This window comes from Chaetodon trifascialis, chromosome 11 (genome assembly GCF_039877785.1).
Source record: "Chaetodon trifascialis isolate fChaTrf1 chromosome 11, fChaTrf1.hap1, whole genome shotgun sequence".
Taxonomy (NCBI): Eukaryota; Metazoa; Chordata; class Actinopteri; order Chaetodontiformes; family Chaetodontidae; genus Chaetodon; species Chaetodon trifascialis.
Genome location: NC_092066.1, coordinates 23,757,228 through 23,785,037, shown reverse-complemented (window position 1 = coordinate 23,785,037; position 27,810 = coordinate 23,757,228). Strand labels below are relative to the sequence as shown.

The 27,810-nt window shown below is 41.0% G+C and overlaps 1 protein-coding gene across 1 annotated transcript in view; it reads right to left on the bottom strand.

The window, feature by feature from the left end:
• LOC139338519 (xenotropic and polytropic retrovirus receptor 1 homolog) overlaps nt 1-26,973 on the bottom strand; it is a 41,176-nt gene extending 14,203 nt beyond the window's left edge. The window contains exons 1-2 of the mRNA XM_070973603.1: nt 26,437-26,973; nt 9,439-9,490 (exon numbers count right to left, since the gene is read on the bottom strand). Of these exons, the coding sequence (XP_070829704.1) occupies nt 9,439-9,490; nt 26,437-26,505 (121 nt within the window). The 5' untranslated portion in view covers nt 26,506-26,973. The remainder of the gene's footprint in view (nt 1-9,438; nt 9,491-26,436) is intronic.
• Nucleotides 26,974-27,810: the final 837 nt, after the last annotated feature.

Below are 27,810 nucleotides of genomic sequence, written 5' to 3'. Positions count from 1 at the left end.
GTATGTGGATGTGGGTCGTAGCAACCGTCACATTGTGAAAACTCAGTCTTAAATTTCTGATGCTGTCACAGCTTTGCTGCAGGCCATCCTCTGGTCATCAAAGCTGCAAACGGGCTGCTGGTGGAAGCATCCCACTGTGATCTAGGACCACTGTTTTGGACTGATGACCAATGATTTACCACATTTCTTCAACGACTGATGTGAGCAGAAACAAAAGAGCTGACAATATTAATGCTCTCTTCTCTGTGACGTTATCTCGCATATATTGAAAATTCATCACCAAGCAATTATCATGACAATGGTTAAGAAAAGAGGGAACAGCACAGTCATGGTCCTGTTCTGGACCCTGAAGGACAGACAGCAGCACAGTCACTCGTTTTCAGACAGCCATTCACTATAACCCGTTGCTGTCATTCAAAACAACTGAAAATCTGTAAGCTGATTAGACAAATAAGACAAATTACAATCAGTGAGCATTCTTATGAAAATCGCACAGGACCAAGTTTTCCATCACTATTTCTGAATGTTTTCAAAAATGTCCGTAACAAGTGACATGACAGCGGCTGGTTTGAGCGGCTTCAGTTTGTTGTTTTGGAGAATAATGTTGATATCGACATTATATTTACTCGTATCTCAAAAACCATGTTTAATTCCTGTTCCTCTCATTGAGTCAAACGCTTTTTTATAGTTTCACCAGAACAGTGTCCTGTAATTTCCATCATTTTTGATCTCAACTGGCCTATTTAAGACCTCACGCTGGGCCAGATTCTGGTAAACTTTAATTGAATAGTGGACATGGAAGAACCTGTGTGTCCAACCACTAACTTGTACCCGCTGTCACGTCAACAACAACCAAACAACAGCCCGGCAGGTGGTTTTGAGTCAGACTCTGCAGACTCAGTGATTCACTGTGTTTCAGACTGGCTGCTTTTAGACAAGACACCAAATTAACTAAATTGGAGTGTCCCAACCACTCCCTCCCCCCTCTCTTTCTCCACCTCTCTCACCAGTGCACAAACACACAAACAGCCACCACAGTCAGACTACAGTAATCTCCTTATCCCTTTTTGGCCTTATTCTGCTCTTTTCTCTCTGTGTCTCGGCTCATGTCATCATGATTATTATCATTATTATCATTATGACATGTCTGTCTCTGTGTAAAGGGCTATACTTTCCATTTGACAATTGATGTTTTTTCAGCTCTATTTTTCAGCAACACCATGCTTACTCTTACACAGTTACACACATTCACACTTGGAAGCCCAGTGCAGAGGTGTGCCAACAGCCATCAGTGCGCTGTGTTTTGCTCAAAGGCTCTCCAACAGTAGTTAGAGGGAGGGCACAGTATTACATGTCATTTAAAGATCAGACGAGGCTCAGGTTTGAGTTATCTTTCTCTAAGATTTCTCCATCCACCTCAATATAAAGGACGTGCGTGGAATTTAGTTTGAGGTGCTCAGAGCATTCAAAAATAACATTTAAAACATTTCTCTCTAACGTTCTTTCCAGAGTCCAATCACTGCGGATAACACATAAAACAAGCTGTGACCATTGTATCAGGAGCTATTCCTTCATTACAGAGTAGCTCCGGTGAATAGTGTCTACAGCGAGGTCTGTGGATGATAAGGAGAAATGATTTTTTATCATTTTTTCAATGCCTTAAACAACACAATCATTCACCTTCATTGTGTTGAAGTGGAGGGACAAATTCTACAACTTGGCTGAATAAATACTGAAACTAAAAAAGTACCATGATGCCACTAAAACCAAAAGACAAATTAAAAACATAAAGAAGTGTGGGAAATTAATTAAAAAGGAACATAAAACAGACATTATGACTGTCTAACCAGCCTAAGTCATATCCATATTTTTGATAAATGACCTCTTTCACTCAGGCTAAGGGCTATCCCTTAAGTACATCAAAGAATCAAACTACACAAGTCGAACAACCAGTTAGAGTTTTCTGTGTGGGTTCATTTAATGAGTTGAGTGAGCTTTAGTTTTAAATAATGTAATTCACCCTGTGTGTCAGATCACGCAAATGAGAACGAGCTGGTATACAAAAAAAAGAGGTCACATTAGTCATGTGAGCACTTTGTCTTAAGTCAGCACAATACAGGTCAAAGCTAAGCTAAATGTAATGGAGTATATAGCAGCCTCTATGGAAGCATTCAGTGTGGTGTGTGTGTGTGTGTGCAGCAGAGCGGGCAGGTGAGCCGGACGTCGGGTTAGCAGCAAACTGTGAATGTGACAGTGAATGTTCAGTATGAGCGAGTCTGTCACAAAACAAGTTCTACAGCTCCTCGACAACCAAGCAGAGTTCCTGAGTTGTGTTTAGCAGCAGTTGAACAGAACGATGAGGTTAGACCTGAAGTTAGCAACAACTTCACCCCGGAGTCTCCCCTGAGCTCCCTGACCACAGGCTGAAGACCGAGGCAGCTCATTTCTGACAGCAGCCTTACATAAGAGCTGTTTCATTACCCTGAAACATACTGCTGATGGAAAAAAAAGTCAATAAAAAGAGCCATAAAGGAATTAAAATAAAAAATAAAGGAATAAAATCTGTTAGTGTTTACTTTCAGGACAAGCAATTAATAAGACAGAGAATCTTGTGAACACGTGTATTTAATTAATGAGATTATCTATCAATGGTTACTGGGCTAAATGGGGCAATCAATGGTGATGTTGATTGAGGTGACATTGTCGTCCTAATGCAGAGTGGTTGACAGAAATGTTGAACCCTCTGCTTACAGGCTCTAATCTATGAGAGCAGTCCCACATTCATAATCACTACAGAAACAGAAAGAACAGAAAGCCCAGGTTGACCCATTATTTCCACCATTGACTTTACTTCCAAGTCATACCACGTGTGCACGATTAGTCGACTAGTTGATGAAACGATGTTGCCCTCATTAGACTGTACCAGAAACACTAGGTGGTTATAGTTATCACAGTTACACTGATCAACTGCTTATATGGATCAGAACACTTGAAAGAGCATCATTCCTGTGCAAATGCTGTTTAAAGAACTCCTTTATAGTAAACAACCAGCATGCTTACAGGGTTCATTTTAAGCCTTTTCGTGCATGAAAACATGGATACTTTTTTAACTGTGGTAATTCTTTTGTTTGTTTTTAGCTTTACATTACTGTACTTGCCTTGCTGTAACCCATTTGCTTCTGGCTGGCTACCTCAGGCTCATGCTGGATATCACGATTCCATCATGAATCAAAAGTCATTAAGGCAGGAACTGTTATAAATGCAACAGACAACTCGCTTGAGGGTTCATTCTGCTTTTAAGATGTTGGTGTAGAAGCTAACAGCATATGCTTTAGCATAGCTAGCTCCAAAGCAATGAAAGGGGCATTTTGTTCAATGTCCACTTACACAATGGCTCCGGTGTTTGGTGGTTTCTGGCCGTTGTACATTAAAGGGCTGCTTAAATCACCAACAATAAATGTTTTTGAGGGGTTCACTTGTAGTGTTCAGAGCTGGGAAGCTGATCCAAGTTTGAATTTCCATTTAAACATCAGGGAAATTAGTCATGAGGAACAGCCCTTCTCTGTACCTTCACAAACAAACATCTTTCAGTAAAATCCAAAGGGGAAAACAATTGGATATCCTGTCATTCTATTTTATATTACACATCAGCATAGTTCAAAATGAAGTGTTAGCGTAGCATAACAGCAGAGCAAACCATCTGCAGAGAAATATGAACCATTTTGGTGTCATTTAACAGTTACTCAGTTTAACAGTAGTCTGACTGGACAGGCAACTTAAAATCCTGTGTATACTTTAAATGTGATGTTACACAGTTGTAAATTTTCTCTGACTTGTTCTTGCCAAACTGTATGCCAGTCAATGATAGATATTACAACTCCAAAGCCCAGTAAATGAAACTAAGAGTGAGTGCAGTGGATGTCAAAACACTGCTGATATATACTGATGTTTACCTCAAAGTTTGTCAAAAAATGTTCTCTCTCACCTCGAAAATGCTCCCACTATGACCACAGGACATTTCAATGGATTTTGAGGTCACTCTGCATTCCATTGTTTTATAAGCACTGACTGATACTGCTGCTAAAAACCAAAGTTACATAATTCTGTCGAACAGAGCAGCTGATAGTCAGTCACATGGGGAAGGTAGACAAACATGGAGAGACAGACAGTGATGGAAAAACAGTGAGCAAAAGAAAAAGACAGATCATTAAGGGGCCATGGTACAAGGTGGAGGGACAGGTGGAAACTGATAGGACAAGCCTTTGTTTCCACGTGAAGCTATGATGCCTAATATCTCTAAATTCTGTTCTCTTATCTCAAATTCCTTTGTCTCCCAAATCAGTCTGTTTATGTACATTTATACTGTTTATGATGTGAGAGCTGATGGACATTTGAGATTTTGTACACTGTGGAAAAAAATGATGAAAGTGCGCTTTTTGCAGATTTATGCAACACTTTGTTATTAGACAGCTTAAGCAGGAAGCGTTGTCCAAGTGCAGAACTAGTTTCAGAATTTTGGAATGAAACCGTACAACTGAAGCAGTTACACCAATGTCAATCATTTTGTTAAAGAAAATCTCATTTCTTGGAGAGAGTTGGTATTTGAGTACACTTACAGAGGACTGTACATACCATTAATCATTTTTGAGATGTTATTGTTGTCAGCTGTACCTCTGAGTCAAGTCAGAGAAAAATTCTTAAAATAAACTGAAGGGGGAAAAAATTCAACACAATGACAGTCAGTGTGAGCACAAACAGCTGGGTGGGTTTATTCATTTGTCAGATGATGAGGATGGAACAACCTGTGAATCACACATCCCAGCAGGTAGCACATGACTGCAGACTTGTGCATGCACTGTAACACAGAACCATATATAGGGATAATGTTGGACACAGGTCAGACTGCAAATGAGTCAGTCAATAACCCATACCAACGGGATACCAAGGCACAGGGGTACTTTGAGCTAAATGCTAATGATAGCACAGCAGCACACGGACAACACTACCATATTCATCATCTTAGCTAAGTGAGTTAACATGCTACCATTTACTTATTAGCAATAAATAGAAAGTGGCCAATGACTATGTTATTAGTACTGCAGGTCATAAAACAAAGTCAGGGGATAATCAAAGTTTTTTTCAATTCATCATGAATGGGGACATTAATGTCTTTGCCGAATGCAATGGCAATCAGTTTAACAGCTGTTGAGCCATTTTAATCAAAAGCACAAATGTCAACTTCACATTGGCACTAGAGGTGCCAGGGAATCACCAAAGTCTGGAGGAGTCACCCTTTGGGGACCATGAATTTCTATGCATACATTTCATGGCAATCCATCCCATAGTTAGCATGGCTAAAAATGTCAGGAATGTCAGGTTGTCTATTTCAGGGTCCAGGTGATGCATCTCAGCACCGTCCTTCCGTTGGAAATGAGCTTTCCAGCACTTGCAAACTTTCTGACCAGAAAGTCTTCTGGAGTTTACTTCCAACACTAAATGCAACCTCCTTTTAACTTTTTCCAGGATTTTTAAGATTCTACTTCAGCATGTTGTAAGCATCCTAAGCCAAGAGTGAACAGGTTAGCTGGTCACAAAACACAGGTTTGAGGAACAAATGATTGTAATTTGCTGTGAAGTCTGTGATGTGTAATTTAATGATAGCAATGTGTGTGCAGATTGCAAAAATACTATAGAAGGTCACCGGGACACTATGAATAGAGCTTAATAAACATTATGATGAGAGCTGTTTACATGGACAATATAATCATCATTTGAGAAAAACGGACAGCAAATAAACACCTTCCTAATCACAGAGGCTATCCTGTAAGATAGTTAGTCAATACAATTTATGCTTGTCAAATGACAGTCGCTCAGTGCAAAGAAAAAGTAGAGATAGTTACATAATCCTCACAGGTCAGGAAAGTTAAGTGATACTGTGTGTGAGTGTCATGGGTTAAATGTGACCTATACCTCAGAATCCATGACTTCATCACACTTCAATCAACACTTACTAAAGAAATAACATCAACAACCACTAAAATCTACCAGCACTGATCATTTGATTAATGGCTTAAGATATAAGGTGCCATATAAGGTGTCATTGGGCGTCCATCATGGTCTGCCATGGTGATGGCTGCCAAAGTGAAAAAAAATCCAATTCTACAAGTAGAGGCTTTAAACCTGATGAAAACTGACTGAATCCTTGACTATAAAACTGTGAATCAATTTCACAAGATGTGAATGGGTTAGATGAAGAGCAGCAGCAGACATGTCATCAAAGTAACCAACACCTCTAACTGAGCTGTTTGGTCACATACAGAACTGTTAATACCATGCTGCGTCACGCTGATCACAATTACTAACATAGCCTCTAACTGAATGAACATGCAGAACAGGCCCAGCCACTGAAAACAACCATAAACACATGTAAACATAAACCGATGGATCTGATGTGATGGGGATGCAAAACAACATTCCCCGCTGTCAGTTAATTCATTCTTGATCAATCAAATTCTTAACAGTCATGACACATCATCAATGAAGCGTTTCACTGAGCAGTGGAGTAATGGGAATGCTGTATGTTCTGCTGTCCCGGTGCTGTGCAACACCTGATGGGTACTGCTCTACAAATGGCACAAAATCAGGACATTTAATTCATTTTCTAGCGGTCTGATTCTGTGTGCTGCCATGGGAGCGAGCAAATATTCAAACTTCAGTAGTCATCAACCTATGGCTTCAAAACATAGTGTGATTTACGGGGCGGTAGCTGCTGACCAGTTCAGCTGGAGAACTGCACGCTGACAGCGCTCTCTGGGGGAGAGGAGGTGGTCTCACGATGACCCTGTCTTGAAAACTAAAACTAATAACAGACACTGCACAACACCTGCCATCATATCACCAGGCAGCCTGCAGATCACCAAGTGAAGCCAATTACAGTGCATTGTGGGGCTTGGCATGTTTGCCAGGCTGACTTGTGTCTGTTTTGATGCTTTGGCAAAAACATGACATTGTTCTGTGATTTGTTCCGACGTTCATGTTCTGTTACATCATACTGTATGTCTGACTGAAAATAAGTCCTTTAAGTGGTGAAACTCAATTTTGTCAAAATAAGATGAAAGGAAAGATACCAGGAAAAGACATTCTGTGCTAGTTACGCTGTTTTGTGTTGCTTCAAGACGGGCAGTGCAGGGGCACAACGAGGCCTGTCATTACATGATGAAAAATAAGGCCTCTGATAACTGGTTTGAAGACATTTTAAGACTCTTTGATGCCTTAGACTTTGGTCATACTGTGGCTGTTGTTAGTGTATTTTTACAAAGACACATAATTAAGCAATAATGCAGGATGAGGTAGCCCAACATAAAAAGTAATTGAGGAGCTGGAGGTAAAGAACTGCACATGCCAATCTTGACAGCAAAAAGGACTGACATTTTCTCTGCCAGGTCCATTGTCCACCTTCTGGTGCAGAACTCCATGCTAATCAGGACTGAAACGATTCCTCAAGTATCTCGATTACAAAAAATATGTAATGAAAAAATGTTCATTACATACTGACTTAATAAAAAGCATAGAAGTAAATATAAGCAAATAAGTATTCCTGTTAACTTGTTTTTGCTTCCTCAAAATGCCACAAAGCTTCTAGGAAGACAGTAAAGAGTTCTGTTATTCATGAGCTGCAAACCTACTTAAAACTTGCAGTTCTGAAAGTTAATGATGCACAAATTAAAGGCTATGTTTATGTATCATTATTATTATTATTATTTTAATGCATACCTCAGTTTTGGTTTGTATGTGTACCTTTTTTAAACTAATTCTATTATTTCTTATTTATTTGTTTTTGCATTTGGGAAAGTGGTTTCTTTCAAATCCAGAGTGGTGTATGGCCCTGAAGCCCACTGAATGGTTTCAGTTGTGACAGACAAATATGCAGATCTAAGCAATAAAAATGCTGATTTTTCGAAAAAGGAAACAAATCAGTTGTTTATTTCTCTTTGTACATTCACAATTGCTCTTTATTAAAGTAAAAGTGTTTCTTATTCGATCCTGATCGCTGCAGCTCTAATGGTAATGTGTACTTTAATGTGTGTTTGGCACAAATTTTGTATAATAATTTGAATCAGGTATTCACGTCATAAGGGAGATGACATACTAAGGGCACCTGTCCTGCTGATTCTTACAGCCCATAGAACAGCATTTTGAAATTACTGCATTCATTATTGTCCAAGTCAAGAAGTGGACAAAAGGCTGAGCGTGCCTGCCCTGACACATGCAGCCATAGCTTTGGAACATTTCCTGAATCATTTTAAGATTCAAATTTAAAACGTACACCTTAAAATTCACCAATCATCAAAGTGATGACCAAATTCTTACAACTTTCATGTCTGATAATTATTAGTATTCCCTGTTGAGTCACCACACAACAGTACAGCTTATTAATGCAATTGTATGTGGCAGCTGAATGGCCAAACTCTACTGTCTGACCTTTACTCCAGCACATGAATGCACCACCAGGAAATCTACAGATCATTCCACTCACTCTAATACTTTTAATACTCTAAAATTAAACATGTTGAAGCAAAACCAGTGAGGACATGTGTTTCATTATGATGCATTACCCATGTTGAGCAAGTTTCATGGCTCTGGAAGTTCATTTTGATTTTGCACTAAAGCTCCTGGAAGGCAGGAAAGTTGCATTTAAAATTACAGTGCCAATTCCAAGAGTTGAGAAATGGGCGTACGTAATGTACATTGTTAGCACACAGATTTACCGAGCTGACTGTGCAAAATCACTGGTATGGTCCTTTAAGAGAGAACATTAAAAGAACGCACACATGCTCATTTCCTTGTCCTTTGCAACTTCCTGTTTCCAACCACAACAGCAGCTCCTTATGCTATGTGCTCAGAGGCCATCAGCCACCCAATAATGGAGTAAATCTTACTCTGTGTGTGTGTGTGTGTGTGTGTGTGTGTGTGTGTGTGTGTGTGTGTGTGTGTGTGTGTGTGTGTGTGTGTGTGTGTGTGCCCATGTATTACTCAAGTTGTGAGGACAAAAATCTGTTTACACAGTCACATGTAGGGGCACACAGTCACATGTGAGGGATAAAATACAGGTCCCCACAAGTTAAATCATTACATTTTAGGGTGAAGACTGAGGATAGGGTTACAGGTTAGGTAAGGTTAGGTTAGGTTTATGGTTAGGAATAGGCAAATAGTGGTTATGGTTAGGGTTATGGTTAGGGTTAGGGTAAGTCTCCAGGAAATGAATGTAAATCCATGCAATGTCCCCACAAGTGATGATGATGATGTGTGTGTGTGTGTGTGTGTGTGTGTGTGTGTGTGTGGGTGGGTGGGTGGGTGGGTGGGTGGTGTGTGTGTGTGTGTGTGTGTGTGTGTGTGTGTGTGTGTGTGTGTGTGTGTGTGGGTGGGTGGGTGGAATACCTTCAATAGATGGGGCCTGGTCCTGAGCAGCATACAGCATCTCTTTGAAAGCCTGCAGATACAGAAGAGAAATTATGAAATGTTCAATCCACTGTAATATTAAATCTTCTAAAAACATCTCTGCAAGGTTAAAAAGGCGAGTGCCAATTAGAAGCCCATTAGTGTGAGGCTTATTACATAATGTCAAATGCCTCCACACATCTATATGCATCTACATAGCCTTATAGATCCTATTGAATACATGTGTGTCATAACAATGAGCTGTCTTTTGTTGTCATTCTCTGGATTTGTTAAGTAATAACAGGAAATGTTACTACAGCAGTGGCAGCAATTTCAGTCTGAGGCAAACCATCTTGACAGGGAGGAATTAAAATATGAAAAGTTTCCTGTTGTATAAATATTAGCGCCATCAAAGATTCATTCCAAACTGTATTCAAATCACAATTTCTGTGCTTGGTCACAATAAATCACTCAGTAACATTGTTTATATTAAACAAATGATTACAGTGTTTAATTCCACAATAAAGTCAACAATTATCATTCCAACCCCAGGGCTGTTGGGACAATCCCAAGCCTACACAAGGCTGAAGAGTCACTTCTCGGAGGAAAAGCTTGTACTGGGACACCACTACAAGGGCGAACATGAAAGGAGGAAATGGGAAGCGTCTCATTCATGGACAGTTAAACAGGGTGGAGGACGGTGGACGCAGAGTCTGAACCTGGGTTAACCAGTCAAACAACCTGCTCTTTAAATAAACAGTACAGCACCCTCCCATCCAAAACACTAAACTGGTAGCCAACCATTATCAAAAAGCCAAGTCTGACAGTGTGAAATTCATGGCTGGAAATAAACAAAATGAAAAATGAAACATCTGTTAAATGTAGCCACAATATAGATGCTAGATGCTTTGGAAACACGACTGATACACCATGAGATCATATGGATTTGTCAGAGATTTCAGCTCTGCCTTTAAAACCTCAGGTTTAATTGGACTGTTGCAATTCACAAAGCAGGCCAGAGCTTTTATGATGTTTGCTTCAGTTTCATGAAGCAGCTTGATTTGTCAAGTGCTGACCTGGCTGGCTGGAAACAGACATTTCTGTCTGGTTATTCTATCCACGCTTTTTCAATTGATTTTCAAAGAAATCTAAAATGACAGATACTACATGTGAAATGACATCTGCTGTGATAGAGGACTTTCCATATTACCCAATCCTATAAGATATGATGCACCCACAAACACAGTTGAAGAAGTTCATCTGATCACTGTCTGAAGACACTGTGTTTGTGTCAGATGATGGCTGTGACACACAATTTTGCCATCAGCTTCACTAAAAATGGAAGAGGAAAAGATTCAGCAATGTTTTTGATCATGCTCTGGCATGAGGACAGGGAACTTCGGCAGCATCTTCAGATTTTCCTGCCTTAGTGTGGAGGCAGTCTGAGATGCAAAGGTCACTTGCCTCATGGAAGCTATAGTTGGACGACTGTACTTAGCACACTGCACATAGTTTTCTAATACAAATGCATACTTCATAACAAGCTGACCTTTACAGGATGGTCTGAGCAAACACATTACACCAGAGCTGCACATTTTATTCTTGTTGCCAATTTTTCTGACAACAATGTATGTATTGCTGCACTGATGCATTTCTATCATTCTTCCTTTCTCGCTTTACCTCCATCCTTTAATAATGGAGTGCTGATGATGCAGCCAGTCAGTCTCCTTCATGCTCTCTGTTAGTAAATCTGCAGTGTATGCTGCAGCTTGTCTCTGCTGTAGAGAGGGCGAGCAGACAACAGTTATTCAGTCTCAGTTAGTACTAGTAGGACAGTTGCCCTCTTTCATCCGCTCTCGCTCAAGAGTTAGATAGCAGAGCGGTCAGTCAGTCAGTGTTTCAGAATGCCACCAGAGCACAAGACCACAATGGCCTCACTGTGTGCCAGCCTGCCTGCAAACCAGGCAAAGAGCAGCGGAGCAGGCTTCTGCAGTAAACAGCAGAGCAAGTCAAGGTCATGCTATAGCCCACAGAGCCAGCCTATGCTCTCTGCTTCCCTGGTGCAGCCACTACAACGACATAAACAACAACACAAACTACAAACAGCACAACACAGAGCAAAGACACAGCAAAGATGCACAAAGAAATAAACTGAAAGGCAGTAAGATGACTCTCATCCTGAAGAGTGCCTGCCATTCTACATTTACATTTAGAGCATCAGAGTAAAGGGCAGTGTTAGCGTTGTCCAGATACTCCTGATGTACGGACCACAGAAACTTTTTTTTTTTACCCAGACACAAAGAGAATCCTGCAGATACACATATACAATGCGCCACGAGGCTGTGTAGTAATAACAAATCATTGTGTTTTCATTGACTGGCTATAAAAACAAAGCTATAACCAGAGGAGAGGACTCAGGATCAATACTAAAGTGTTTGGAGCTGTAACCTGAGAGATTCAGCGCTCAGCAGGTAGAGCAGACAGAGAGGAGTTTTTAAATATGTCAAGTCTACTGCTCAGGGCCTCACTTATTTCAGATAACATTCCCATCAGCTCTTCTGTCCTCGCAATATTTTTCTTCACAACCAAGAAAAACAGCTTCTTTTCACACAAATGCAAATGCACACATCAGTAGAGCAGAAGCTAAATCCCAAGTCAGGACTCATGTTTCTTTCTAATATCGCTTCTCCACAAGGGACCCATGTTCACTCCACGCTTCCCAACATGCTGTGTGGGAAACAGACAACCAGTCAGACAGGGAATTACATAAACAGCCAATCATTGTATAAACCAAACTATTAATATTCTATTGTTTCCATGTGAACATCACTGCTTTTAATGTCCTTGTCACTGAAATAGACAGACGCAGACAGAAGTCACACACACAGACTGAACCAGGAGCCTATAAGTTAATACTTTTATATCAAAATTGTGGTTTGATATGACTTAGATTGTTGACAAGGTCTTAGGAAGCTGTAATTTGAAAGATGAAGGTTTTATGTCACTGTTGATTTCACTACACGAGTGTCACTGGCAAGTTTACTCAGCCGTAGCTAATTACTGTTAATTACATCAGTTGGCCAAACGACAAAAACAAACTCTTGGCTGCTGTCTGGTTGACATGCTCTGTGGAAGCGTTTGTGCTCAGTCCAAAGATGCTTTCTTCTTGAGAGAAACATTTTGATGTTGCAGACACAAAGTGTTTTTTCTGCTAAAAAAGAGTGGGAGTCTTTAGCAATTACCATATGTTAGCAGACAAACATGCAGCAGTAATATTAGGGGTTATGATATCATTTAACATTTTCATTGTAAGCAGTGTCCTTATTGCCCTTGGTAGAGACAGGAACTATGCCCTTGTTATTAATAAATTACACCACGGCCATCGTTGCTGCCTGCAACCAAAGTAAGAGAGTGAAGACTTGAGGGTTTGGAGTGAGTAAAAACAGGATCAATAACTCTTCACACCTTCTCAGCTGAACCGGACTGGGGCACAAAGAGAAGTGTTGACTTCGTCTCCATGGTTAGTGGATGACCGTTAACTCCAGTATTTGGTATACATTTACAATGGCACAATTTTTGTCACATTTCTCATAGAATAATGTTATTGTAAAACACCCAATCACAAGTGATAAATTCAAGAAGTGTGAGCCAGCTAGAGCTGATAGAGACTGCTGATCGAGACGGCTTCTGTTTTATTTCCATTTTACACAGTGTCCCAACCTTTTTGGAACAGAGGTTGTAGCAAAGCTCTCTATCTTCTATGGGGACCAGTTCTTTGGATGTACCTGCAGCCGGAGTCTCAATGACCTTTAGGCATCAAAGCTTGTTTTGTTGCTACAGGTAATGAAAAATGACTGGATGTACTTGGCTGTGTGTGAGACACAGCCTGACCGAACATGGTCTCTTCATATGATGATCATGTATAGTGAGAGCGCTTTGTTTGCCAATGTAACGTCATGCTACAAACCAGCACACACGCAAATACACAGAGAGACTCATTTGGGCGACAAATGCATAATTTGACGCTTTCCCACCCTTCTCCTGAGGCCCACAGAATACGTGCACAGCCAGCAGGCTGGCTCAGCATGTGCTAAGGTGCAAGTTTCCAAAACAAAACACATACAGCTCGACAGGAAGGAGGGCAGCTCTGCTTATCCTTACAGATTACCCTACTTCTGTCCTTTTCCCCTTCTACACACACACACACACACACACACACACACACACACACACACACACACACACACACACACACACACACACACACACACACACACACACACACACACACACACACACACACACACACACACACACACACACACACACACACACACAGGGATCTTGGCCTCTTGCTGGTAATGTTCCACAGTCAAGGGCATTTTCTCTTCTCTCACCAGCCTCTACCTTGATCCAGACACACGACTTGTGGTCGTCACCAGGGGCAGACTGTTAGACCACAGGAGTTGACCACAAATCTGTGGGACTGACCATGTCTGTGTGTGAGATGTCTATACCATTATTCTTTGTTTACTTAATCGTCTCTAATGTCTCTGTCATTCCCTGTCATTTTTCCTGTCTTTTCTCTTGTTCGTTTCATTCACATTATGATATTACCCTAACCATGCCTCTCTCTGCCCACTCTTCTCCCTCACCCCTTCTCCTTTGCCTAATCTCTTTTATGCATTCCTCTCCCTCTCTCTCAGGCCCTCTCTCTTTTCCCTAACCCCCACCCACAAGGAGACAAACACTTTATATCTTGACACCAAACTGTCAGTAGGATTATATGAGTCATAACTGGATTATGTTTGCATTTGTGTCCTGTAGAAACCTCAGATCTCAGGGGTTTTTTTGTGTGTTAGCGGCAGCTCACACGGCTCATGTACAAAGCGCCTCGTGAAGGTGTTGCAGTGAAGATATGAAGGAAGCTGTGTTTTTAAATGTCAAGCCTATAAGGGTGTTATAGCAAGAAGCAAAGAGTGTCCCCAAAATCCTAAAAACTGAGGGTTTTGGAGATATGTTTGTTGCAGGACAGTGACGTCACGTTTTGTGACGCACAAATGACGCAAAGTAATTCTACAGCAGCGGCATCACTCAGTATTACCATCTGACTGAACAGTTCTTTAAAGTATGTGGAGAGTGAACACTACATTATTTTAATAGGTGAAAAATACTAGGAGTATAGACTGGTATCTCATGTTTATGCACAGATGACTGAAACTGTGACATGAACAGCTTAATTTTAGGTGCTGTTGGCTGTTTGTGTATTAAAGACCTGAAAATGAGAACACACATCAGACTGCAGACTCTAAACCTGTGCTTTGGATTTGAAGCTAAGCTACTGCTTTCTTTCAATTTGGATGACTGACTGTGCCTTTGGGGAGTTTAATAATTTGAAGATAATTTGTTTATCTCAATTAATATGCAAATTATTTCAGCTAAGTGCTCCAAAAACAGAAATTCTATCCACAGATAAAATCAAGTATAAAACCATCACACTATGACCTTGAGCTCTGAGTTTTGGAAACTAACGATTATTTTGATCATCAATTAGTCTGCCAATGACAATTTCAATTATTCTTATAAAATATCAGAAATTGCTTGTTTTGTCTGATCAACAAAGCCAAAGACATTCGTGCAAGAGAAGAGAAAAGCAGGAGATCATCTTGTTTGAGAAGCTGGATGCAATGGTTGGGATTTTTTCTTGAATGTCTTAAAAACAATTATCAACATTGACTGATCAATTTTCTGTAGACGGACTAATTTTTCATCTTATTCTGTGTTTACACAGGCAATTGTTTGATGAAAATAAAAAAGAAATCACTCTTCGACAGATGCACACACCTTCAGTGAAACACAGAAATATTTGTGTGCTTATTGTTTCTGATTTTCTTTCGAGTGGCTGTTTCAGTGGTCAGCCATGTTGCATAACGTCGTGCTCCTTTCTGTGTGCATTCCAGGATGCTCCTGCTTCCCCCACACCAAACACATGCATGTTAGCTATTAGGAGCACTTGTGACACAGACCTCTGGCCGCTGTGGCTTCACACTGCTCCTAAAAGTCAAATGCAGAGGGTGCCTTTCTTGGTCCAACTACACCAGCAAGACAATGAAATATGATGCAGGAATACCCGTCGGAGCAACAGATTAATGAGTTCAAAGACTTATGAGATGCCAAAAGACCCCACAATTGTTTGTAATAGTCACACGCAGGATTTTACAACTCTGGAAAGTTATCACAGCTGAGCAGCAACTACTTTATCTTTCATCAAGACGACTGCAACATACTCAGTAGAACAGCATTCACATTAAGTAATCTACTAAGATCATGCGCTTGCATGCATTTGATTGGCCCACACAGTGCCTTGCCCGATAATACTGCGCTGCATTAAAGTTATTGGCAGGCTACCATGTGTTGTTTTTCTGGAGCTCCTGCAGCGACAACCCCGCTGTGCGGATGGACCAGCTCAATTCAAGTTACTGTCCCTCTGAACTCCGCCTTGTTGGATTTAAACTTAAGCCTAGCGCACACCAGAGGGACAAGTGTCTTTGTCATGATGACTGATACAGTATCTTAAATAAGTAAGTGTGGTCCACTACTGCACATATACCTAGAAGTAATCATATTTCTTTTTTTAATATTTGTCACTAGTAAAAATCTACTTAAACCTCTGAAGCAATGTGTACAGTAGAACTATAGCTGCTGAAGGGCAGCAACAGAGTGAGAGGATGGAAATGGTGTGTGGATGTCTTATTGAGGCTGGGCTCCTGCGACAGGGGGCAGCTATGGGAACTCAGAGGAGACCCAGGCATGTGATCTATGCATGTGTGTCACTCTGCATGAAGAGTGAGTTGATGTAAGTACATGACTCTCTAATGCCAGTCAGGTGGTAGCTGATGCCATCAGCACTCAGTCCAGGTCTTTCACATTCTTCTGACCTTTTCACCCATTTCTTCTCTCTTTCACAATCTGTCAGTGTTCAGATTTTTTCTCATTCTCCACATTTCTCTTTGGTCCTAGAAAGAGGTTTAATTAGAGTTTGTATGGGGATTATGACAGTAAAGCCTGTAGAAATGTCAGATTCTCTGCTCTTCTCTCGTTAATCCCAGTCATCTGTTTTACAGTCATTCTCAACTTCCTTCTATGGACATGTTCTTGAGTCTGTCTGCACTGACCTCTGTGTGTCTGTCTACATCTGACCATCTATATTCCCTGTCATTTTACTACCTGCTCCTCCTATCACAGACCCCTTTTCTTTTCCACTTCTCTTTCCAGACTGTCAATGCTTCTTTTTAAGTCTGCATTTCAACACTCAATATGTCCAAATAGGCTGACAAGACCTGTCCCATATTTAGCCTGAGTTTGGAGAAAACAACCACTGGATATGCTCTACGGCCCTGACTATCCAACAGAATACCAGTCAACTGATTAAAGGTGCACTCATCAAGTCATTAAAGTGGGCAAATATCAAATGAACATGACATATTTACCAGGTGTCAGTGTTCAGATGGTGTTGGAATTAAGCAAGATTAAAATAGAAAACTAATTTGGAAAAAAAAACATAATCTTGAAAAAATAAAACCGATTTGATTTAGCCCTATGCATTCATATCTTCATTGTTTTGAGTGATACTTCAGTTAGTAAAGCTTTCTTAATTATCTGATTTTGGAGCTACATTGAACATACAGCCTGGATAACATACTGGCTTCAGTTGAAAACAGACTAGCAGATGTTGTGCAGACACTGTGGGAGTGAGTTCCTACGACCCAGAAGAACACAGACACCTTTCAGTCATATTTTACATCAGCCCACAACATGAACAGTTAAAACACACAGTCACACACCTTCTCCAAGGCATGCTGCCTTCTGGCCAAGCTGTGGGTGAAAATCAGCCCAACCCAAAACAAATGCTGGCAGACTCATTATGCAATGTAACCAACAATGTATCTTGATTTTTACTGAGGTTCACTTCACCATAATCATATAAAGCACTGTGAGATGGTAAAGTATAGATTAGCTTTAAACAGTATTATGATGATAGTTTTTGATCCCTGAGAGGAAATTCACACAACACACAATGTAACTCTAAATGACCCTTATTATGTCTAATATGAAAATGGGGTAAAGTAGTAGAAGTGTCTCAGTCTGTCAGTGTTGTATCAGAGACCTTTCTCTTCATGTCTGCTGACTCAATATGTGACTGCAAGTAAAAACAGAGAATTGTTGATTCACCTTTATTTTTCTGTCAACTGCTGTCTTCATCACTCCAACTGAAACTAGCTACCATCAGCAAACTAACTTCCCATGAACTACGGTTGCTGTGGCCTGGAGTTTCCACCACTGCTGCTGTGCACGGACCTTGACAGCATCATTATATGTTGACTAAGACAAAAATTAGGAGCTTATCAACAAAAGAAAGAAAAAAACACCTGAGGCCAATGGCAGATGGACATTACACCACAAACACAGTGCTGCTGCCCACAGCCTAGCAGAGTGATTACCTTCTACTCCACCACCTAATACACTGTGCAACTTCTGCAAGTGACGCACTGTGACAGAATGGCAAGCAATTAAACTTGAAAACTAAAATCATCATTTTAATTTAAGTCTGTTTCTTTCTCAAGTCAATGGAAATCTGTCTGACGTAAAGGAAGCACAATACAAATGGAAAAGGTATTAATAGAAGTTGAAGAACTCACAAAAAGCTTCTGGCTGACAAAAGAAACACTGTTCAGTAGTAAGAAAGTATTTTGGTGGTCGATTGGTTGTTAAAATTACATTTAGTAAGTAAAAATAGGATATCAAGCCCTTTCGGGTAAAGTGTTAGAAAAGCCCTACATTGGCAATGAATGCCAAATTTAAATCATAACTTACTTCTTTTCAACATGCATCTTATTTAGGATTTGTGTTAAAGGTACATCATACAATTACGCGTTTGACAATTCTGTTTATTGTGTAGAATTCTTCAAAAGTTTCACTAGAAAAGACTGTCTGCTGACTTTAAGCAGCCTTACCCTCTTTTCATTTGTTCCACTTTTGCTTCCTGATCGGTTCACACAGCCTACTATACATTTCTCAAAGTTAGGAACACATGTCTGCATTTATGAGGAGGTCATCAGATTAAAAAGACCATCTTTGGCACAGTTACCTACAGTGTTAACTAGCTTACGACTATCTCAGTCAGCTTATTTTGTGTTATAGCTGTAGCTTGATGTTTTTATTGTGAAATATTTCACAATAGGCGTTACATTATTGGCATTATTCACAATCACTATACCTGGTGATTTTTGGCTTGTTTGTCTGTATTCTTATCTTATCACCTAACTACGCATCATGACACATATTTTCATTGTAAACAGCTTATTACACAATAATGAGCCCTTATGGGCCACTAGATATTGTGTAATAATATAATTAACCAGCTGGGTCTTTACTGTTACTATGTTTTGAATGCTGAAATAACACATTAGCACGCACTCAGACAGCATCTATCATCGTTATGAGCACACTGATAAAACACATACCAACACACTGTGTTCTCCACAACTACGATAAAAGTAACATAACCAGTTGATCGCGTCGCTGTGCTGGAAAAGTGATCTAATTAGCACAGCTACAGAAAACATAGTCCATCAGACTCCTCATTTTCTTCCGGCTCTGGCAGTCCTTTACACAGTACGTTATATCATAAACTGCTCAAATATTTGCTAAAATGCAGGTACAAGGGGGTCACAAACAGCAGACACACTGCAGCATATTCCCACTTGTGGTGTAGACAGGAAGTTAAAAGACAAAGGCACAGAGTGGGAGCACTTCCTTGTTGCTGAAAAGCATAAGATCTTTACAAAACATAGATATCTAACATTGCAGTGTCTTTGCAGAAACTCAGGGATTATACTTGTAATTATTTAAAAGTTCTGAACAAAACCCAGCAACAGTCAGAGGAGAAAACCAGTTTAAATATCAAAAATAAATAACAGCAATCAGAAACATAAATTGTTAGTGCTTTATGACCAGGCAGCACTGCAACTTCTAGGAAAACTGTTTGTCACAGTTGTGTCATCACAAAGCGTCTGATTACAAACACAAAATGAGATAACTTTCGCTGTAAGGGAGAACATTTGTTCATTGGAACAGTAAGAACACAATGTTGCTGAGGTACACTGGTGGCCTAGAGGTTTAAGGTGTGGTTCATGCTAACCATGAACCACACATCTTCAGTTCAAATCAGGTCGACGCTCTTTGTTACATCTCAGTCCACATCATCCCTCTCGTTGCCTGTCATCTCTCTACTGTCTGTCTATCTCTCTCAAAGAAGGCCTAAAATGTCCCAAAAGATCATTTTAAAAGTGCACATGTATACTGAAAATTTGGATAAATATGCATTTGAATAAACTGCTCTTCAGACATTAAACATGCAATGGTTCTTGCACTTGTAAAGCTTTAATTATGTCACTAGCCGAGCACTGGGCATTACATAGCATTTCACTCAGCAATGCAATCAGATATTGAATGGAGTCGCTCTGATGGACAAAAATGACCTTTTTTATGACATGTTCCTTATGAGCAAATCTGTTATACAGTATTATCCTTTGTCTTCTGCCCAACCAGCAACTAACCATGTCCAAGGCAGGCAAGAACCAGGAGTAATTAGTAGGGATGCACCGATCCGTTTTTTTCACCTCTGATACCGATACCGATATCTGAGGTTTAGTAATCGGCCGATACCGATCCGATACCGATACAGAAAACCAGCGCTGAATTACCTAACAAATGGTATTTCTCATTGTGTGGAAAAGACTGGGGTCATTCTTTTGCGCATCAGACTTGACTTAAACATTTGTTTGCTATTTTTTAAACGGGGACAGGGGTCTGATCTCATAAATGACACATAAATTCATATAAATAAAAATATTTATTTAATTCAGCATTTCTTAGTGCAGGTGTGTGTGTGTATGTGCGTGCATGCGTGTGTGCACTGTGTCTGTAACCCCCACCCCTCCCCCTCCTGCTCAGCGCATACACAGAGGCCACCACACACCATGTAGTTGACCAGTCACGAACGGCTTGAACAGAAAAAAAAGTTGAGAAAAAAAAAAAAACAATAAAAAAAACAAAGTGGCTCCCGTTCCGGCTCACAGGCAGTAGCCGGCTCCGATCGTTCACTTTAAAGAGCCGGTTCTAAGGCTGTGTTTCCACCAAACGCGAAGAAACAAGATCGCGCTGCAAGATTACATACAAAGTCAATGCTTTTGAAAAGACGCGATTTGAAGCGTCATTTTGCAAGGCGCCCCATCGCGTCATCACTTCATCGCTCGAGTTGAAATAATTTAACTTTTGCAGCGGATTCGCGTGAAGACGCGCCGCGACAGCCTATCAGCGTTGAGATCGTCATCGACGTACTGACGTACGGACGTCCTGGTGTTCCCTCGCAAAATGAAACTGCCAAAAAACAATGGAGGAGCTGCTCATCGTTGCTGTCACCGCTCACCCAGAGCTTTATGACAGTTCAGCGTAGCATAGCCCCAGTTAGCATAGCTTGCTTTACTAACATACTTGTCTGGTTCATTCAACAATAGCTGCACTACTTTGTGCAGTACAGGTACAGTGCAGCGATGGTGGTTATTTCAGCCATGAGCCGTTTCTCAATACCAAGTACGTCAAGTTCGGACTTACGAACTTTGCAGTTCGGACTGAACAAGTTCAACTTGGGAGTACAGTCTCTCCAGGACGGGGGAGCGCAGGACTGTCATTGCATGCAATTGGGACGGCAGCGTACTTGATGACGTCACCATCTCAGCTCGTCCGTTAGCAGGATGACACATGTCCAAAAACTTTGGAGCAAATTTTAAACTACGCGCTATCGTGATGAATCGACCACAGATTTTAAGTTTTAACATCCACTTTCTCGCATAAAATAATCTTAAAACCACATTCCGGTCGACGAGAGAATGAAATGGCGGAAGAAATGTTGCTGTTGGACAGGCTCGACGCGTGACACGATGCCGCGGGGGTTTTTGTACCAGCGTCAAAACTGGAGCGTCAGGTGCGACGCGATTTCATTTGAGGCGCGATAAAATAATTTTCATCGCGTTTGGTGGGAACAAGGTAAGAGCAGTTTCATCCGCAACCAACACATCACTAATTCCTCTACTTGTTCCACTGTTATAAAAAATAGCGAAGCAACTTGGTAATTTCTCTGCATGAGAAATACAAGGTGTGGCATGTGAGCGTGTGAACAGGTTAAAATGCGTGTGTCTCACGCCCAACGCATGAGACTCGAGAACTTTGTGACTGTGTTATAACTTGACGTTTTACCACCACCCCTCTGAACATTTATTGCGCAGGTATTGCAAGTAGCCGTCGAGTTTGTAGTGTGAAAAAGTCCCAGATAGCCGATCCTTTCGCTCGCTTCATTTTGAAAATAATATGGTCCACATCATGTGCGCTTCAGCACTGCGTATTGCTTGCGCATGATGCCCCTCACAGCGCCTATAGCATAGCATTAGACTAAATAGACCAGTCCCTATGTATCGGGCCCAATGTCACCGATACCCAATATAGAACTTTCTTCAATATCGGACCGATACCAACACCAATATTGTCGGATCAGTGCATCCCTAGTAGTTAGATGATCAAAGTTAAAATGGAAAGGACAGTGTGGGTAATAATTTTACCATCCACCCGTTTCCTTGTCCTAATGTGGCTGTGGCTAAGGAGGGAGAGTGGGGCGTGGTCCGATGCCCGGCTCCTCCAATCTGTATGTCAAAGAGAATGTGGACAGCGCATGTCCTTGGGCGACATACTGAACCCCACATTGCTCCCTATGCTGTGTCATCGGTGTGTGAATGGGTGACGGTGGTATGTGGTAAGGTAATGGTGTGAAGCACTTTCAGTGGTCAAAGCAGACAAGAAAAGGACTACATAAATGCAGTCCATTTACTGTCCAGCTAATAAGTTTGGAGGGCAAACTTGAAAAGGGGTCTGATCATCTGACTGCTTGTGTTTCTTGTATCTTCTTTTAAACTGACACTGCCATAGTGTTGCGGTCCTGTGGTTACCACAGCAGCAGTGCCACTGTAATTAGTGCTGCACACTGGCGCCTTCCTCAATCCATCCTTCTTCTCTACAGCCGTAACCATTATTCAATCAAGTGATTGAAAAAATATTACTTTGCAACTACTTTGATAATTGTTAACCTTTTTAGTCAAGCAAAAATGTCAAACATTTGCAGCTCCAGCTTCTCAGAAGTGAGTACTTCCTGCTTGGCTTTGTCATTTATGATAGTAAATGACATATCTTTGGGTTTTGGACCATTTTGGACAGATTTTATATCGAGGAGAAGATAACAGGGTGGATAAATAGGAAGTATAATTGATAAAGAATGTAATTTTTAGCTGCAGGCTTGAAGCCCGACTGTTCTCGCCCCCTCCCCTTCGCTTCTTTCTGGACTGGCTTCTCCCATTTTGTGTCTTGTCCATCATTCTCACACTTCTCTACAACACCCTCAACACATAAACATCTCCATTTTTGTTCAAATATCCCACAGCCTGAATGAGTGCTACTGACATGCAGCCATCCAGCAGATTTTTTTAGCCAGTCAGAGTCTGTTGAGTCATACAGATGACCATCAGGCATTTATATTCTTATAGTTCCTGTCTTGTAGTCATGCTAGGAATCTGTCAGGTCAGATAAAGATGCTTCCGTCAAAGATTTTTTGGGGGAAACGCAGCCAGTCTGTCAGTCAGTAAAAGATGTCTGATTCTGTTCTATTGTCCAGACTGAATCAAGACACATTTTTGTACATAAAACACCAGAAAAAAAGTTTTACACTCCGTGTTAAAGATGGGAATGAAATAAAACATGGCATGCTTGGAAGAGCCCAAGCAAGCGTGAAGACAACCGAGCTGACGGTCTTTGGTTCAGCACACATCACATCATAACAGCTCAGGGTGCACCTCTGTTTATCTAACTGTCCTGCTAAGTGTCTGACCCAAACACAGCTGCCATGAGAAAACATGACATGCATGTAACAGGCCCAGTCAGCATGGTTCTGCAAACCTCACAGGCCTGGGTCCCAAGTCTTCAAAGGAATAAAACTAACTGGGCCCAAGGCCAGATTTACAGCTGGGTAGAACAACAAGCTTCATCTGGTCTGAGTTGAAACACTACAACAGCAGGAAGAAACCAGATCCCATGTGAAGCTGCTGTGGAAATAATCTACAACAAAGTGCACAACAAGAATTATATTTATCCCTCTCACTACAACAAAGATATATTAGGATGGGTAGGACTTAGTTATCATACCATGCACATTTGCTTATCTACAGTATTGAATTCTGCTGTATTACTGTTATTTTCTAACATATAACATATAATATAAATATAATGAATTGTACTATATCAGTGTTATATTTAAAAAAAATGAATTCTACTGTGTTAGTGTTACTAAAATTATAGGACATTATATTTTGTAAAATCATAATGATGTATCTCATTCCCTGAAGATAACTGTGTAATACCACATACCATGATATTTTCTGAGATTATTATTGTACTGTGAAAATCTCATACTGTTGCATCCCTTGGTATGACCTGAATAACACGGATCAATAATGTGATCCACTGGGCCAGGAACACATTCTCAGGTTGCGTAGCATAGGGATGTAAACTCTACTGACTCTGCTAAACCAGTGGTGTTTTTGTCCGTTGATTTCCAAAAGCAGGACTTGAAGCTCTGCAGCAAGACATTCTTTTTATTCTTGTTGAGACAATCAAATGTAAAGACAATCAAAGAAAACGTTTGTTGGTAACCTAATTACAACCAAACAACTGTACGACAGCACGGTGGAATCTCTCTCTAACTGCATTTCACATTAACATGAGAATCAACTGGCATGTTCTTCGCTGCTTCATCGTCTTTATGTACTCTGCCTAATATTCTAATAAAGACAAAGGTCATTTAAATAAACAAAAATTTGGGAAGAGAATATCCTATAGCCAATCGTAGAGGCTAGTCAGAAGCTTTCTAATTCACCAGAGGTTCTTTGGTTTGGTAATTACAGAAGCTGATTTGGTTGGAGTCTGGATCTCTGGAGCTGAGCTGAGGTGAATTCTAAAAAGGTGGTAGGCTGATTTAACACTGAACAGCGCTGCTGAAGCTGCTCAACAGACTGCATTTCTGACTGCAGGAAAAGACTTCTGGCTCGAAGCTAAATTTGACTGCGCTGCAAAGGGAACACAGAACTAAAACAATGTGTCAAGAGTGCAGTGGAGATGACTGATTGCTTCTGACTTTGAGCCAGACAGCTTAGCTCTGCTTCATACCAACTTGAAACACAGATAAATGTATGAATTAACCAATGACTTGATCCTCTTTTTGCCATAACACGGCAGGTTTTTGTATGGTGGGGAACCCAGTGGCACTTACTGATAGAATGTGCTGTAGTCACACTGAGCTGTAGAAATATGTGACTGTGCAGAGCATCAGCGATAATAAGACCACTGCAACTCCTGTCACCAAACAATGCAGATACTGCTGCTAATAGGTACGGAGAGGGAGAGAAAGCCTGGAAGCAGAAACATAATAGCTGCATTCCCGCCACATCTGCCTCTACAGCACACAAACAATATACTATATTACATCTCTTGCTGCAAATGTATAGCTTAATTTATACACACACATATTCACAAAGACATATTCAATGTCTTTGGACAAGCTGCTTTCTGCAAACTGGTTGTTTGTTGTTATTTCAGTGTGTCACAGAAATATTCAATCATCTCATTTTCAGGTTGTAACTACAAACTGCAGACATTTTGCTGCCACTCAAAACCGCAGTGTTCAGTTTTACTTGTTATTCCTTGAAACCACAAACATTGAAAGCTGTATTCCGATTAAAATGCAGGATCTGATCCTGGATTCAGATTGGATAAAATGCTATCAAACCCCAACCCTAGCCTCAATTGAATTAATGCATTTCGACACACAGTGAACACCTGTCCTGCAGAACTGGTGCTGGTGTCATCTGTTTAACTTAATGAACATTAGGCCTCAGGGCCAACAGACTGTGTAACACAGTGTACTTTCACATTCCCCCAATTGTTGTGGACCCGATTCCAAATTGATTTCAAATTGATTGCTGGTAATGAAATGTATTCAGCAAAGAGACCAGCTGTGTAAGTTTAGTTTTAAGTGGCACTTAGAAGCTAGACACAGCGTTAATAGGACTTATAAGAACTGCCATTCTCTCAGGATGAGCACCATGTTCCTGCTGTGTTAAATACTGTACTGCACAATGCAACCTTGAGAAGCACGCTACCGATTCTTGGAAGTTCTTACTTATTTGTTTACATTGTCTGCCCCGTGTATAAATAAAGGGACCATAAATATACGAGCTGAATTGCAATTTTTAATAGCATTAATGGATCAAAGGTTGCAGACTGAGCTATCAGCACCTCTGAACGAGTGACCCCGATCACCCTCATGTTAGAACACCAACAGCATGACTGCTGAGCTGGGTCAGCATTTGGGGACGGACAGCGGGGTTAACAGGCACAAAGATTAACTATCTCAATAAATGATGACTCAGCCTTTTGTCTCCTAAACACATTCCAAGCAGCTTAGAGGACAGACACACAAGGCGATGCGGGCCGGTGGACATAACAGCTCACTAGAGCTTGATGTGACCGAGGTGGAAACCTGCAGAGCAACACAACAAACCTAACGTTAGCTCGTCGAGTTTGCTAGCTAGGTTTGTGTGCTGCTGTTGCTTGATTCGTGGTCGGATTAATTGTAGTAGGGTCTTTCATTCTTCCTGTTGTACAACGACAGCAGAGTGAAATACAAGGTAGCCATCTCTGGCCGTATCCAAGTGTTTGTGAACAGAAATAACCAGTATGAAACTGGATGAATATAGCCAAACCGTCAGCGACTGAACAGTTAGCCAGTCAGCTAGCTAGGGGCTAGCAGAGTGCGGGTTTAACATGAAGCTAACTTACCTCATACTGGATGTACTGCTTTCTCCACTCCGGTGTGATGTGAGCTGAGAGATGCTCTGTGAATTTCATTTTGACAGTTCAGTGGTTCTCTCTCCCGTGCTTTTATTGTAACTAGGACCGGCGGGTCCGTAGAACAGCGGACGGGTTTGTCGTGCTGGTTTACACAGAAACGTTTAGACAGAAACTCTCATTTGAAGATTGCGATCGGGCTGCTCGGTCAAAAACAGAGAGATGCCCTTTTTGTCTTGACGTTAACCTAGCTATCTACCGGCACACGCTTCTGTCGTTTTAGACACACTCGACGAAATGCTGGTGAAGTCATATCTTAGCTAAAGCAAAATGCTTAAATTTGGTCTTCGCCGCAGCGCCAATGTCGCAGAAATAGCGGTTAGTTTCTGGTAAACAGACTCACAGTACTGGCGCTAGCTGGGTATTGCTATCTTTCCCCCTTCTCTCTCGCTGTTGTTCAGCCTCTATCTCCCTCCACCTCTTGTCTCCCGCTGCCTTCAGGTGCAGTTGGAAATATTACTATAAACCATCTTGAGCGCAGGTTAGCGTGCTGTTAGCGAGCGAAGCGAGGTGTGGTGTTCTTCGGGAAACGTCATCCAACCAGCACAGGTCGTTTTTAACCTTGATGGTGGGGCAGTGAGCTGGCTGTCATAGAAAGGGGAGGGATAAACGGTGATACAGTCCCTGTTTATGTTCAGCTCCTGTCATTTGAAGTCTCGTTTAACTCAGACATTACTGGTCCTGTCGCTCGTGGACAGGCGGTGTTTTCCTAATTCGACAAGGATCACTTTGTCTGTGCTGTCAAAAAAGCCCCGCGGCTGCTTCACATGCAGCTTTTCACTAGCTTTTCACTCTCCACTGTCTTTTATTCATTTTTGCTGGATTCCCATGAGATGTTTCACTCCTACTCAATTTGAGAAAGTTTGAAGTTTGAATTAACACTAATAAGAATTGACTCTTGCTATGAGATTCTTTTTAATTTAATCTTTTGAAGCTACCTTCCACTCAACTCTGTTTATAGCTTGCATCTCAGCGACTAATCCTTAACTTTGGAATATATTCCGATAACACATGAATGCCACATATGACGTGTGACGTCGCCAGCCAACTTTAGGAGAAGATGACGTAGATGTAGATTGTCTTTTCAGTGAGGTGGGGGAATATTCAGGTGGAAAGTTTCCATCGCAGAGCCATTCTCTGTGTGTTTGTGCATGATTTGGTAGACTGCAGTCAAAAGATCCGAAAATAAACATACACGGAAAAGTGCAGCAGAATGCTGTATACTTACAGTGACCTTATGATTTTTTTATGATTCATAGTTTTTAGTGGGAAGTATGGACATATAACATGAGAGAAACTATAGTA